We start from the raw sequence: 14,415 nt of genomic DNA on the forward strand, positions 1-14,415 counted from the left end.
ACTTTCAAAACATTTGCTTCAAGCGGGCATACTAGTGTGTATATATATATATATATATATATATATATATATATATATATATATATATATATATATATATATATATATATATATATATATATATATATATACAAATACAGGAAAGAGGGCACTCCGGGACTCCAATTTGGTGAAAGCAGTGGACTGATTTATTAAACAGTCATATGCGTCGTCAACGTTTCGGGGTCGCCCCCGTCGTCAGGACAGTTACAGTGAATTCACTGTAACTGTCCTGACGACGGGGGCGACCCCGAAACGTTGACGACGCATATGACTGTTTAATAAATCAGTCCACTACTTTCACCAAATTGGAGTCCCCGAGTGCCCTCTTTCCTGTATTTGTATATTGGTACTGCAAGGTTCCTAACTGCAGGCACCGGGGCAAGCTACGCCAGGCTCCACCTAAGCCCGGGAGTGCCAGTTCTCTTGGACTGTATATATATATATATATATATATATATATATATATATATATATATATATATATATATATAGGCAGTGAAATCGTGGCACTCTCTCGGACTTTCAATAATAGACTCAGTACACAGGGTACAATGCCATTGGCATTGTACCCTGTGTACTGAGTCTATTATTGAAAGTCCGAGAGAGTGCCACGATTTCACTGCCTATCCATTCACCCTGCATGCAGCACCCCGGCGAGTACTATACATCTATTACTGGAGTGCCTTCCTCAGCTATCTATATATATATATATATATATATGCCACAAGGTGAAACTTAAGCAGCTTTCTGTTATCTGCAAATCCCTTACAGAAGGAGCGACACCACAGAGACCTATAATGGCAGCTTGTCCTCATAGTACATGGCTTGTCTTTGGGAAGCACAGGCTAGTGTCTGTTACTTCTAAATTAAACATTGTGACTAATTAGTACATAAAACAAAGATCCTTTGCACTTCTAAATCTGAGGAAAGCCTAAAAATTATAAAACGGTTGTTTTCGTTTAATTTATTTAGTTACATTAGATAATAGGCATCACAAGACAATGTTGTGATGAGACTCATAGGCATAGGCGTAGCTAGATAGAGTGCAAGGGGTGCCATTGCTATGGGGCCCACAGGATTAGGGAATCCGGACCCATGTTATAAAACTGCATCCCAGCATTCCAGATATGCCTACTAAGCAATTGGGTGTGATTCATTGCCCAATCTGAATTGTGTGGCATTGCAGGAGTCTGTGTAATGGATAGTATAATGGTAAGGGTGCACTGTAATGTTGCACAATATGAACTGGAGGGCACTGTAATGTGTCATTATCTAATCTGTTCATTGTAATGTGGAGGGCACTATAGTGTGGCATAATATGAACTGGTACACCAGTGTCATCATTTGAACTGGAGGGTACTCTAACGTGGCACAGTGTGAACAGGGGGCACTGCAATGTGGAATAATATGAGCTGAGGACACTGTGTGTCATAATGTGGGGATTGTGAGACATATGTATACTAAGCCATGGAGAGAGATAAAGTGAAAGCACATAAAGGACCAGCCAATTAACTCCTAACTTACAATGAACTCCTAACTTGAAATATGACAGGGGCTCATTGGTTAGTACTTTGTCTCATTCCACTTTACCTTTCTCCAAGACATAAGGGTCTATTTAGTAAGCACTGGAGAGCGATAAAGTAGATAGTGTCAGTCAGTCAGCTGAAAACGGAAATTTTTGAAAACACACCCTGTAAACATGGCAGTTAGTAGCTGATTGGCTTGTACTCTATCTCTCCACTTCTATCTCTCCAAGGATTAGTACATATAGACCACTCAGAACATATGCCCTACTGTGTGTGCCATAATGTGCACTGGTAGCCATATAATGTGACATAATGCAAACTAGGGCACTACTCTCATGCATTATATTAACAATGGCACTACTGTGGTTCAGGAAATGAACTAGGGCACTATTATGGGGCATACAATGGGTAACTGCTGCAGAGAGGTGATGCTTAGGGTCCCCTTTCATGTTGCTGGTATACGGTGACAAGGTTGACCAAAGGAAAGTTGACATGCATTAGGCCGACCACTGAAGGTTGACAGGGCTTAGGTCAGCACACTCAAAATGTTGATGTGGCTTTAGGTCGACATGGTCATTAGGTCGACACAAGCATTAGGTTGACATTGGGAAGGTTGACAGTCAAATGGTTGACATGGGTTATTCCTGTGGACCAAATGATCCCAACCCCATGTTGCCATGGGACCCAGGGCGCTCTGTTATGCTCCTGCTGTGAAGGAATTCCTAGAATGTGGAAGGAGGCGAGTCCTGCATTACAACATTATCTGGTTTCTATAACTGTTTTGCAGGGATACAGCCGGACAGGAACGTTTCCATACCCTAAGTGTCAGCTATTTCCGTGGTGCTCAAGGATTTGTTCTTGTTTACGATATCACAAATCGAGACTCATTTGAGAACACATCTTTGTGGATGAAAGATATTCAAATGGTAAGAAACAACAGTATGTAAGTATTGGTAAGTAATGGAATAGATGGTAAAACAATCATTTGAGTAGTTTGACACATTGAAAGAAGATGTAGTGAAGTTGTCCAATATCATAATGTCTACATGGTTAAAATGTCAACACCTGTAACACCCAATAAGGCAGGGGTGGCCAACCAATCAGAGGTATTGAGCCAAAAAATATGTTATGGTAAGACAAAGAGCCGATACCATGTAGAAAATGGGCGTGGCCTAGCTGGCACAAGGCCATACCCCATTTTTGTGTCTTTGAAATAACATTTGTAGGAGCATGACCTTGAGTCAAACCAGTTTTTTGTTGCACAAGCACATTGAAAATACACAATTACGTAATCTTCCCAATAAAAAAAAAACTTTATTACCTTTTCTCATTGCTGTAATTTTTTTTTAGTGGGACATTTGACAATCCCTGTTTTCAGTTATGTTTTACAATTCTGGCTTCTATGTGAAGCTACTTGCAGTAATCCTTGCAGAACAGATCAATGTTTGATTTCACTTATTTTATTGTTAAAAAAATGACTCACAAAATTAAGCAGACAGCCTCCACACCCCATTTGCAGCCGCATATCTAATCTGCAGTCTGGCCACCGCAACCTCTCTGCCGCCCAGTCGCCGCACACAGCCTCTCAAGCCTTGTGGTCTCTGTTCCCTCTCCCTAATGCTGGGTATAGCATGCTCCTCCCACGACGTGATGTCATAACATCACATCGATCACACAGCAATGTAGCATCGGAGGAGGCAAGCAGCAGTGCCACTGCTGCAGGAGCCACATTTCATTAAGAAAAGAGCCACATGTGGCTCAAGAGCCACAGGTTGGCCACCTCTGCAATAAGGGATACAAAGTGGCTAATTCAGCCCGGTTCTATGGCTGCTCGTAAGTAGATTGACAGCCGGGCGGCACACCGGTGTTTTCTAAAAACACAGGCAGGCCTGGCCATGGGAAGGGAGGGCCTCTGACGTCAGCAGAGGCCTCCACCTCCCCAGGGTTGCAGCATTGTGTCTAGACTTACTTGGCACTGCGAACAGGGGAAAACCATTAGATGGTAAGTGATTGCGAATGGATTTCCCCTATGTGCACGACTGCACACTTATTCGATTAAGTTAGGGCACATTTATGTGCCGGTAAAGCACTTTCTGCTTCATAGAAACTCTGGGGCAGATGTATTAAACCTGTCAAGGAGATAATGCACCAGCCAGTCAGCTCCGAACAGTCATATTTCAAACACAGCTGATTGGCTGGTGAGTTATCTCCTTCCTCTTTATCTCCAGTTTATCTCTTCGCCCGGTTTAATACATCTGCCCCATTATGGGGTAAATTGACTAAGATGGGAGTTCTATTGAAGAAGAAGAGATGTTGCCCATAGCAACCAATCAGATTCTACGTCTTATTTATTTAGTACTTTCTAGAAGATAATAGAATCTGATTAGATGCTATGGCCAACATACCATCTTTGATAGAACTTGATATAATTTAATGGCAGATAACAACCCTTTGGCCAATCTAATCTGCTGCCCCTTTTTAAAGTTTTGGGGCTTTGCCTGATTACTGAGGTCAAGTAGGAAGCTACATTGACAAGATGTATTCCTTTCTTTTCTGAAGAAGAGAGTGACTGAAGACTAACCCCTCCGGCAATCCCTGCCTGAGCATACGCCTCATCCAGTGCACATGTGCGAGATCTCACTACTCACATGAGAGCTCACATACAGCCCGGAGCCGGCCTCTGCCGCAGATAGGGTCAGCGCTGTCCCTGATGTGAAGTCAGGACAACAATACCTGTAGCTGTCGAAATCCTACACTGCCCTGTATATCAGCGTGCTATAGCACATGCTGCCGGTGTAATACATAGTGGGATAGCGGTATCATCAGCGTAGATACTTCTATCTACCCAAAGTACCAATCAGCTCATAACTGTCATTTTTCAACCACAGCCTGTAATGTGGCTGTTAAGAGCTAATTGGGTGGTACTTTATCTATCTTCGCTTATCACTCTCCAGTGTTTAGTACATCTCTTTAGTCCCACAGTCTAACCTTAGCCAATAGCCTAACTCTAACACTCCACCCCACAGCTTAACCCTTAGCTCCGACACCCCCACAGCCTAAACCCTCTATATCCCCCTAGAGTCTAATCTCAAGGCCAGTACTTATCTTCGAGGCCCATCAAGATCCTGACCACATCCCAATAACACATTTGACAGAGAGTGGCCAAACACATTTCAAACTTGCCTTAGCATTAGGATGGCAGCTGTGTCTAACACGCAGGGCCGGCATCAGAAGTTCTGGGGCCCGTTACACTGATATCTCTGGGTTCCCCCCCCCACTTCAGGCCACAATTGACCACCACAGATAGTCCACAAACATCCCTACACACACACACACCACACATATACAGTACATATATAATATGTATGTAACATATAATATATATAAAAAGAATAAATTATAAATATATATTTGTATACTATATACAGACTTCAGTACATATTATATATACATTCATACATACATATACATGTGTATAGGTATGTGTATATGTATACAGAAACAATTAAGATACTATGGAGCCCTAGGCAAGATGCCAGTTTTGGTACCACCATCGTCTAATCGTCTTATATCCTACTATTTACTTAGCCTACATATTTTAGAAAAGTGCTGTATATACAAAAAACAAGATACAAACACATAAATAACATTCATGGGGCAAGGCGTTTGTGCGGCATATTCAATTAGTCTAATGACCACTAGAGGCCACTAAATGGACCAAATTACAGCAAGTGAAAGCATATTTTGTAGGGTCACTGATCTGTTTCAAACTTGCTGGATATAAAGAGGGTTATGGTATAAATCATCTACAGCAGTGGTTCTTAAACTGTGTGCCGTGGCTCCCTGGGGTGCCTCGGGACACTTGCAGGGGTGCCACGGGTTGGTGGACCAGGACTAATTCTAATTATTTAATATCAATTATTTATGGACAAAACCAGTGCTGGTGGCTTCCAATCATAAAATGTGTACAATCAGAAGCAAATCCTGCCCTTTACCACATAACTGAACCAAATACGCACATATAAACACAATCTACTTAATTTTATATATATTTTTTTGGGCCTAGGGGTGCCGTGGAAAAATTCTGATACTCTAGGGTGCCGTGATTAAAAAAAGATTGGGAACCCCTGATCTACAGTGTCTAGGTCTACAATCATATGATCAGCCACTAATGGTTGACAGGGTCACAAGGTCGAAAGGTCAACATTCAAAAGGTCAACATGGTCAAAAGGTCGACATCCAAAAGGTTGACGTGGTTTTTGAATGTTTTTAGGGTGTCTATGTCGACATGGACACTGTAAGTGTACAGTGTCCCCTCGCATGGCTCGCTGCACTCGACATGCTTCGGGCTCGGTGCCTCGCTGCTCTTGGCACACTATTTTATTCTCCCTCCACGTCCTAGTGGAAGGTAGGGCATGAAATACCACATGTCGGCTGAAAATTTAGCAAAAAAAATATGCACGTCGACCTTTTGACGTCGACCTTTTAACCATGTCGACATATTCCCCGTCGACCGTTAAACCCTGTTGGCCTTTTGATTGTCGACATTTAGACCCTGTTAACCTATTGCCTGTGGACCTTTAAACCCTGTTGACCTTTTGACCCTGTCGACCTTTTGGCCCTGTAGACCATTAGTGGTTGACCATATGACTGTCTATGATGAGTCTGTCTATGATCATTCTGGATAACTTGGAGAGAGGGAGCTGTGAAGACAGAGATTGGAGGTAGGAACAGATCGAGACTGGGGGTCGGGTGGAAAGTTTGAGGGCTACAAACTGTTACAGCTCAAAGTGAAAGTACTTTGCAAAAGCGGTCGTTTTGACAGCCTTTTAAAAAGTTACATATAATGTCAATAAAAAATTGAATCTAGTACAGGGCCATAACTAGGGGGCACTGGGGGGTCATGTGACCCGGGTGCTGGATTAGGGGGGGCTGCAGCTGAGACACTCTTTGCCGTCCGCTGTCAATTATTTATTTATTTTTAAAATCTAATTAAACGCGGCTGCATTTTCTAGTCTCCACCGCGGCGTCCCAACCAGCGATATGAATGGTCCTGCTGTCGGATACCACTGCTTGCGGCTGTCACACTGACAGGGAACAGCGTCACCGACAGCATGAAGAGCCTACCTTCCCCTGCCGTTCCCCTTCTCCGTCGGCATTTACGGCCAACGGACTGGAAACACCTCTGTTGTGCAGACCACATCCATCCAAGGCCACATTGCTGCCCACACCAACACTTACCCTGCAGTTGATTTTTTTAAGAATGCAACTGCAGTTTAAATGCCACATGCAAAGATTTGCTAAAATTGACGATTTGCGAATATAGCAAATCTGCGTTTAGTAATAAATAATAAATGGGCACCTTCCTGTCTTTCTCTCTTTCTTTTGCTTGCTTTTGTTTTATTTTTTCTTTTGATCTTTTGTTCTCTCTTTTGCTTTTTGCTTTCTATTTTCTTTTCTTTTGTTGGCTTTATTTTTTTTCTTTTGTTTTTTCTTTTTCTTTGTTTTTCTTTCTTTCTTTTAGTTTGTTTCTTACTTTTTTCTTTTTTTTTTCCTTATTTCTTTTTTCTATATTTCTTTGTATTTTATTTAGATTTTTTTATTTCTATTGCTTGCTTTCTTTTACTTACTTTTTCTTTATTTCTCATGCTTTCTTTTTCTTTGTTTTATTTTTTAATTTCTGATTTTTTATTTCTCCTTCTTTTCTGCTGTTTTCTTCCATTCGGCAGGGCGGTGGGCGGCATTTACCTGCTCGCTAGGCTGCGAATACATGCATCCTAGCGAGCAGGTCTGAATCACCCCCAAAGGCTCAGAAATGGGGCAGAAAGTTGCTATGTGCTGTGAGGGCCGCCAGGTTCTGCTTATGCACAGTAATTGTAACCACCATGCACAGGAGCCTTTTCCAATGGAGGGTTCTTGTGGAACCCTGCTGGCACTACACCCCGTTATATGTAGCCCATAGGTAGGGGCCAATATCTGGAATACTTTGCATTCCCAATATTGGTAAATTAGACAGTATTACATCCCCCATACAAAACTGTGGTGGATGCTAACAGTACCATACCATGCAATAACTTCTATTCCAAGCAATTTTACATCCAAAATTCTGTCTATTATGTAGGCCACGCACATGATAAGCCTACAGAGGTGACAAATCACAGCCTGTCTAAATTTTCTTTGTCTCTCTTGCACAATATTGCCTGGTAAAATTTAGGTTTAAAATAAGTTTTAGCTCATAAGTGACCGTTCTATAGGATGCAGTGACTTCACAAGTGACATCACAATTATTTTGTAAGCCAATCAAACTCATGGAGGGGAAAAATCACAGTGTAAAAGAAGTTTATCTATTGCATTTATAGATATATTTATCTCTACCTATTTAAATAAGCACACTTTAAACTGTGAGAAATCATATGAGCACCTGTTCTAAACCAGTGACTGATAACATAGCTGTGTGACATCAGATAGGCTGTTTGTCTTTATCCATCTCATTTTCATTTATTTAATAATAAATAATTACCTTACACTGTGTCATCAGCAGTCAGCTGATAACTAGGAGCTCTATAAACATGCAACGGAATATGCTGCACTATATTATACCCCGTTCTCACTGCAGCCAAATTGCCGGGTCTAGCATGTAGACCCGGGAATTTTCCTTTTAACACAGGATTTTTGGCAGTGTGAACGGGTCGCATACTCGGATCTCAGACACGGGTAAAATTCTTCTTTTTACCCGTGTCTAAGATCCGGGTATGCAGACACGGGTCGACCCGTTCACACTGCCGAAAAACCCGTGTTAAAAGGCAAATTCCCGGGTAGAACTTCTTCACCCGGGAATTTGCCTTGCAGTGAGAACGGGGGTCCAGCGCGGCAGTCCCCGTGTATTTCTCACTCGCAGTGAGAACACGGCATAAGAAACTGTTAATAAATGTCCTGTATTTCAAGCTGAGTGAAATCACAAAGGGTGTTTATGATGTAACCCAGTCACATGATAAACCACAAAATGGCAGCATTCTGCATATACAGTATGCATATATACATATCTATCTACTATATTGGGTTATAAAAATTTACCTACTGTATTGTGAGAAGTCATGTCAGCAGATGTAACTGATTGCTGCTAGTTATGTACCATGCAATGACTATAGGCCTGAGTCACAGATGTACACTTTAGATATTGCTGCTGCTTCTTTGTGAGCAGCAGCTGTGCTAAAATATGTAAAAGTAGCATCAGATTATTTCTGTGAACATTAGCCATCCGCGCAACCCTCAGGTCAGACTGTGTAAGGAATATATGCTGATGAAACCAGTGGCTGTGGCTGATGTGGCTAATGTTCATTTTTGTGTTCTGCAATGCATCCTGATGCTTCCCTAAATGCCAGCAGAAAGTCAGTCATGCTGTGGCTTTTGGGCCACTGAGAGTAACATTGCAATCCTGGATTTGCACATAAGTAGTGCGGCTTCTGCACATGCCAGATTCACAAACAGTGGAGATATTTCCAGTGACATAAGTAGGCCTTTTGGTGCCATGTGCCCCGCCCCCCTTACTCAAAACAGGGACAGTGTGCGCCTATGGCATCCATAAATTTTTTAGGGGCGTGGCATCATGGGGAAGTGGCATGACCGCATAATAGTACCAATTCACATTACATCACACAGTAGTGTCCGTTAGACACACTGCACCAGGTATATATTACCCTAAGTGGAGCCCCCATTACTTAAGTCAGGCAGAGTCCCTGTTAGACATTACACCAAGCAGAGCCCTGTTGCATGTTATGCCAGGTAGAGCCCCTTATGTTACACCAGGCAGAGTCTCTGTTAGGCTGAGCCACCATTACTTGTTAAGCTAGGCAGAGTCCCCTTTAAACATTACACCAGGTAGAGCCCCATTGCATGTCATGCCAGGCAGAGCCGCCATTATGCCAGGTAGAGCTTCTTATGTTAGACGTTATCTGAGGCAGAGCCCCCATTATATACTATGTCAGGCAGAGCACCCGTTACACGCTACATCAGGCAGAGCCCCCGTTACACTTTGCACCACTGAGAGCCCCTGTTGCACATTATGCCAGGCAGAGCCCCTGCTTTACATTACACCAGGCAGAGTCTCCGTTTTTAGTTAACTTGCTGACGAACAGGACGTGCGCTATGAAAAGTATTAATATGCCCTGCTGTAATATTCCCTGTGTCTCTGATCCTTTGGGCCTCTCTGACCAGCAGAGCCTGCTACTAGTGTCCCCTTTGTCCACCTCTATCGCCGGGCCTGCAAACACACTGTTGTGTGACATGATTATCATATTATGCAGACAATAACTTGTAATCATGGCACGATTCAGACATAGTTGTAGTTTAGCAAGGATACAACCGGTGCTACTAGGCTGCAGGGGTAGGGGGGGGGGGGGGGGGCAACACAGGGCAACATTTTGCTATCCTTTATAAGAAAACACGTTACCTGTTTTGTTCTCAAGTTTTAAGGCCTTTGTTTCCATTGATAACTTTTCACCAAAGTGTTTATCTCAATCTCCTATGTACAATAATCTACTTGCCATTCCCAGTAATTTGATTTGGCAAGAACTGAAAGCCTGTAACCGGTTCAGTATTCTTGGACTAAATTAATTCTGAATGAAAATGCAGAAAAGTGTCAGACTTCATATTACTGGCTTTCAGAATGTAAGTGCTTTTTGTTGTAAGACTGTCTTTCATCTACAATGGACGTGTGCTGTAGTGCTTTCCAAAAGCTATCCATTTAGAAAGTCACTGTCTCTTTGCAATTTGCTTTTGTGATTCAGAAAGCTGGTGAAGAAGTGGAGGTAGTTCTCCTGGGAAATAAGTGTGACATGGAAGACAAACGTGAGGTTTCAAAAGAGAGAGGGGAAAAGGTAAGCATTGATTATCTCTGCATATAAAAGTATTTGAGTTAGCTGGGTACACTGCATCCGTAATGCGTCTGACCATGCAGTTCTCTCATTAGGAACTAATGTTGCTTAGAAAGGAATGGGATTCTCATCCTGCAATATTGATTGCACCTTTTTTGTTAAACTGCAAGTTTGAAAAATGTCTTTTAATTTACGTATTAAAGTTTTTATCCATTGTTTCAAACTTCAGAAACGTATTTATCACCCTTTGACTTTGTTACTTTCTTGGAAAAGTTATATCTTATATGGGTTACAGAAGATACTCCAATTCCCCTTTCCTGATTTGTACCTTGTATGTTCTTGGATGTTTCCCTAAAATGTAAAACTAAACCTTGTAAGAATGTAGTTATTTTCCATCTGACCACTTCTTCTTTTGCTACCGAAATCTTTTTAAACAGTTTAATAGAGTTGTAATCACACTAGGGTTCTTAAGGGCATATGTACTAAGCATTGGAGAGAGATCAAGTGGAGAGAAATAAAGTACTCCTAACTGCCATATTGCAGGCTGTTAAAAAATGACAGTTGGGGGCTGATTGGTTGGTACCTTATACCTCTCATTCTCTCCAAGGTTTAATACATCTGCCCCCTATCCTGCTGCACCTAATTTTAGTTTAGTCTTAATGCACACATCACCTGTGTATTCAGGGGGGATTCAATGCCGGTCGATATTTCTAATTGTTGGAAATATGGGCCGGGACCTATGCAGGAGTCACCGCTGCAGATTCAACTTTTTTAAAAGTTGAATCTGCATTGTCAGAAACGGACCCTAAATTTTCAAATTAGCGCCCGTTTCCGACAAAACAACTACAAAACAGGAACTTTCTACCTAACAGACAACTTCATGGAATATAAATGGCAAGTCACTGCATCCAAGGGTCTGTTTAAGATTTACCATAAAAAGGATGTTTGATTTAAATGTGAGGATTATATCTAACCAAACACCCATCCACCCATTCTTTGCAATTACAATGCAGGACACAACTATATTTTTCAAAAGCTACTGTACATTCAACAATGCATCTCATGTAGGGCTAGATAGATCTTATTAATGCTATGGGAGACCTTACTATCAACACAAGCCTGGTAACAATTCATCTCTGTCATGTCCCAGTCACTGCCCAGGTGCACCTAATACACTTCTAATCAGTACTTCAACTAAGTGCGCGTGGTGTGACTAATGCCCCTTTCACACCAGAAATGCAGGGACTAACCCGGGAATCAAATTCCGGGGACATGCACGGACATTCCCGGGTTGGGCCCTATTTACACATGCGTTTGAAGCAGGGGCATCTTCGGGCGGCACCTTTCATACTGAACCCAGGATAACCCTGCATTTCTATGAGAATGTCAACCTACATGGGATGAAAAATACATGGACCTGAGTATACACTGAAATCACCCATTTCGGGTGATTTCTTTTAGGGTTAATCTATTCCACCCAGGGTAACCCTACACCTAAAATGGCTTCCGCACCTGGTACCTTTTTAGGGTGGAGTACACAACCCATGCAAGTTATTATCCAAAATGCTGCACCACTCCTGCATTATGTCTCCTCTGTATTGTGTACATTGTTATAATGTCTGTAAAACGCCTTGAGTCCTGTTGGAGAAAGTGCGCTATATAAATTAAACTTACTTACTATTAAAAATGGCCTTTTTTAGGCTTATTCACAACTTGCAGCTTGCTACGGATGATGATACCCCGCATGCCAGAATCTGCGCAATGTTGTATATCTGGGCATCCTTAACAGTGCATGTAATCTGGGGCCAGATCTCTTCTTCCCCTCTAATATTTAGAACCTCACTTCATAATTTGTCCAAGACATTCTTGGCTTGCAGGAGTTACATAGCACTGCTGGGGTCTGTAGTTCCTCAGAGCTTGCACAGTGTCTTCCTGCACGCTGTGTGATGCCTATGCGTGTCTCTAAAAATCCACAACAACAAGCATCAGCAGAGGCAATCCGGGAAGGAGGGACATGCCCCTGCAACCTTTCATACCTGCCAGTACCCTGGGAAGGTCCCAGGAGCAACCCTGGTAGCTAGCAGGGTTGAAATCCCTGGAAACTGGTACCGGCATTTTGTCGCGGCACCCTTTCACACCAGCACTAGACCAAGGTTGTTCCTAGGGCCAACCCGGGAATTATGGCTTGTGTAAAAGGGGTATTAGAATGCACAGCAATCTCTCCTCTGCATATGACATCAGAAGTGTCTCTTATTCAGGTTCTGTGGTACTTTGGGTTTGCTGTATAAAACAGTGAAACTAGTGGAAAAGTTGCCTTTAGCAACGTGTCAGCTTTGAGGAAACCTTCACCAAGTACAGTTCAGGAATAATGTGATAAAAACCTAATTTTTAGGAATTTTTACCGCATTTTCAAAAGCTCCAAAGCCCGTTCACCGCAGGGATTCTATCTGTAGCCACTAACATTACTCTGGTGCCTCTTGTTCCGGCTGCAGTGTAGCTGGTAAGCCGGGTAGCCAGTGCCAGGTAGAGACTCCAGAGACCTCCTGGAGAAGCGGCTGTTGGGGGCCCTATCCTCCATAGCTCCATGTGGGGACCTGGCTGTGGGGGCTTCTATGACATACTGTGCCACCCTCATCCCCACCTAAGCGCCGGGCTCTGCAGCAGCATCATGGGCCCCGGGCTACCTCATCCCACCAGACACATGCATACAGCCCAGCCCTCCGCTTCCGTGCCCCCAGGCTGCACTGACTTGATAGGAAACAATTTAATCACATGTATGATTACTGCATTGGTTGGGATTAGTTATCATTTAGTATGCAGAACATATACACAAAGTTTGTAACTTGTTTCTCTGTGTTCTCCTTATACAACTCCCAAATTCCTAATCAGCTTCCAGAAACAATGGGTGACATTCTATGGGATGAGATTTGTGTTTTTTGGCGTTAATTAGTAAACAAAATGGCGATATCGCATTTTTCCGTCAAATCGCCTATTTAATAGGATGCGCTAAGGGACTGAAATCGCATATTATGTGCGGTAAGGCATGCGGACCAAAAGTGTGAGATAAATTCGCATTTATATCGCATCCAGATGTTTTCGTACAGAAAAGTATACAAATCGCTTATTTAATGCAATGCGTTTTCTCAAATCGCACTTTAGGTGTCTAATAATCGCACTTATTTCAGACCAGGTTCTGTTTGGCGATTTGGCCCAGTACTCATTTTGGTCAAGTGCACACATGGTTAATTTCACCACAGGTGACCTCATTTTCACTCAGAAACACCCCTACATAAACCCCAACATCATTAAGGACACCTGTGAGGGTTTGAGACATGGAGATTTTGCAGAGTGGTTTGGAGTTGCTTATCTGTGATGTGGCCAATTTGGAGGAGCTGCGCAGGAGGGAGGAAGCTGCGCGCCAGATCCAGGTAGCCCCCCGACTACTGCGTACCCCACGTATGTATCGTGCTCGGCTGTACCTGGACTCCCTCTCGGATCAACAGGTTGTGGGGATGTTTAGGCTGAACCGCATTAACCTGTTGGACTTATATGAGCAGGTGAGAGATGATTTGGACCCTTTTGGGGGAGGCAACTATGCAGTGTCTGGGCTGCACAAATTAATGTGTGCCCTCTACTATTTGGCCACAGGCTCCACTCAGTCTGTGACCTCATGGTCCTTGGGGGTGTCACAGGCCACTTTCTCTAAGCATTTTACTCAAGTGTTACTTGCTTTAAAGAAGTTGTGGCGGACATACATCAGATTCCCCAGTTCTGAGTTGGAGTGGCAGGACCACAAGTTGGCTTTCTATAGACTCTCAGCATTCCCTCACGTGCTGGGAGCTATAGACTGCACACACATTGGGATTAGGGCACCGCACGTGCGGGGCCACGTCTACGTCAATAGGCATGGGCGGCACTCCCTGAACGTGCAGGTTGTTTCCAATGCTTACCTCAAAATCCTGAGTGTTGTTGCA

General features: G+C 42.9%; 1 protein-coding gene across 1 annotated transcript in view; it reads left to right on the forward strand.

Annotated features, from left to right (window-relative positions):
• LOC146080316 (ras-related protein Rab-10-like) overlaps positions 1-14,415 on the forward strand; it is a 74,685-nt gene that overhangs the window by 17,492 nt on the left and 42,778 nt on the right. The window contains exons 3-4 of the mRNA XM_083187460.1: positions 2,356-2,494; positions 10,355-10,444. Coding sequence (XP_083043586.1) covers positions 2,356-2,494; positions 10,355-10,444 — 229 coding nt within the window. The remainder of the gene's footprint in view (positions 1-2,355; positions 2,495-10,354; positions 10,445-14,415) is intronic.

The sequence above is a fragment of the Crinia signifera genome, chromosome 5 (assembly GCF_055691185.1).
Source record: "Crinia signifera chromosome 5, ASM5569118v1, whole genome shotgun sequence".
Taxonomy (NCBI): Eukaryota; Metazoa; Chordata; class Amphibia; order Anura; family Myobatrachidae; genus Crinia; species Crinia signifera.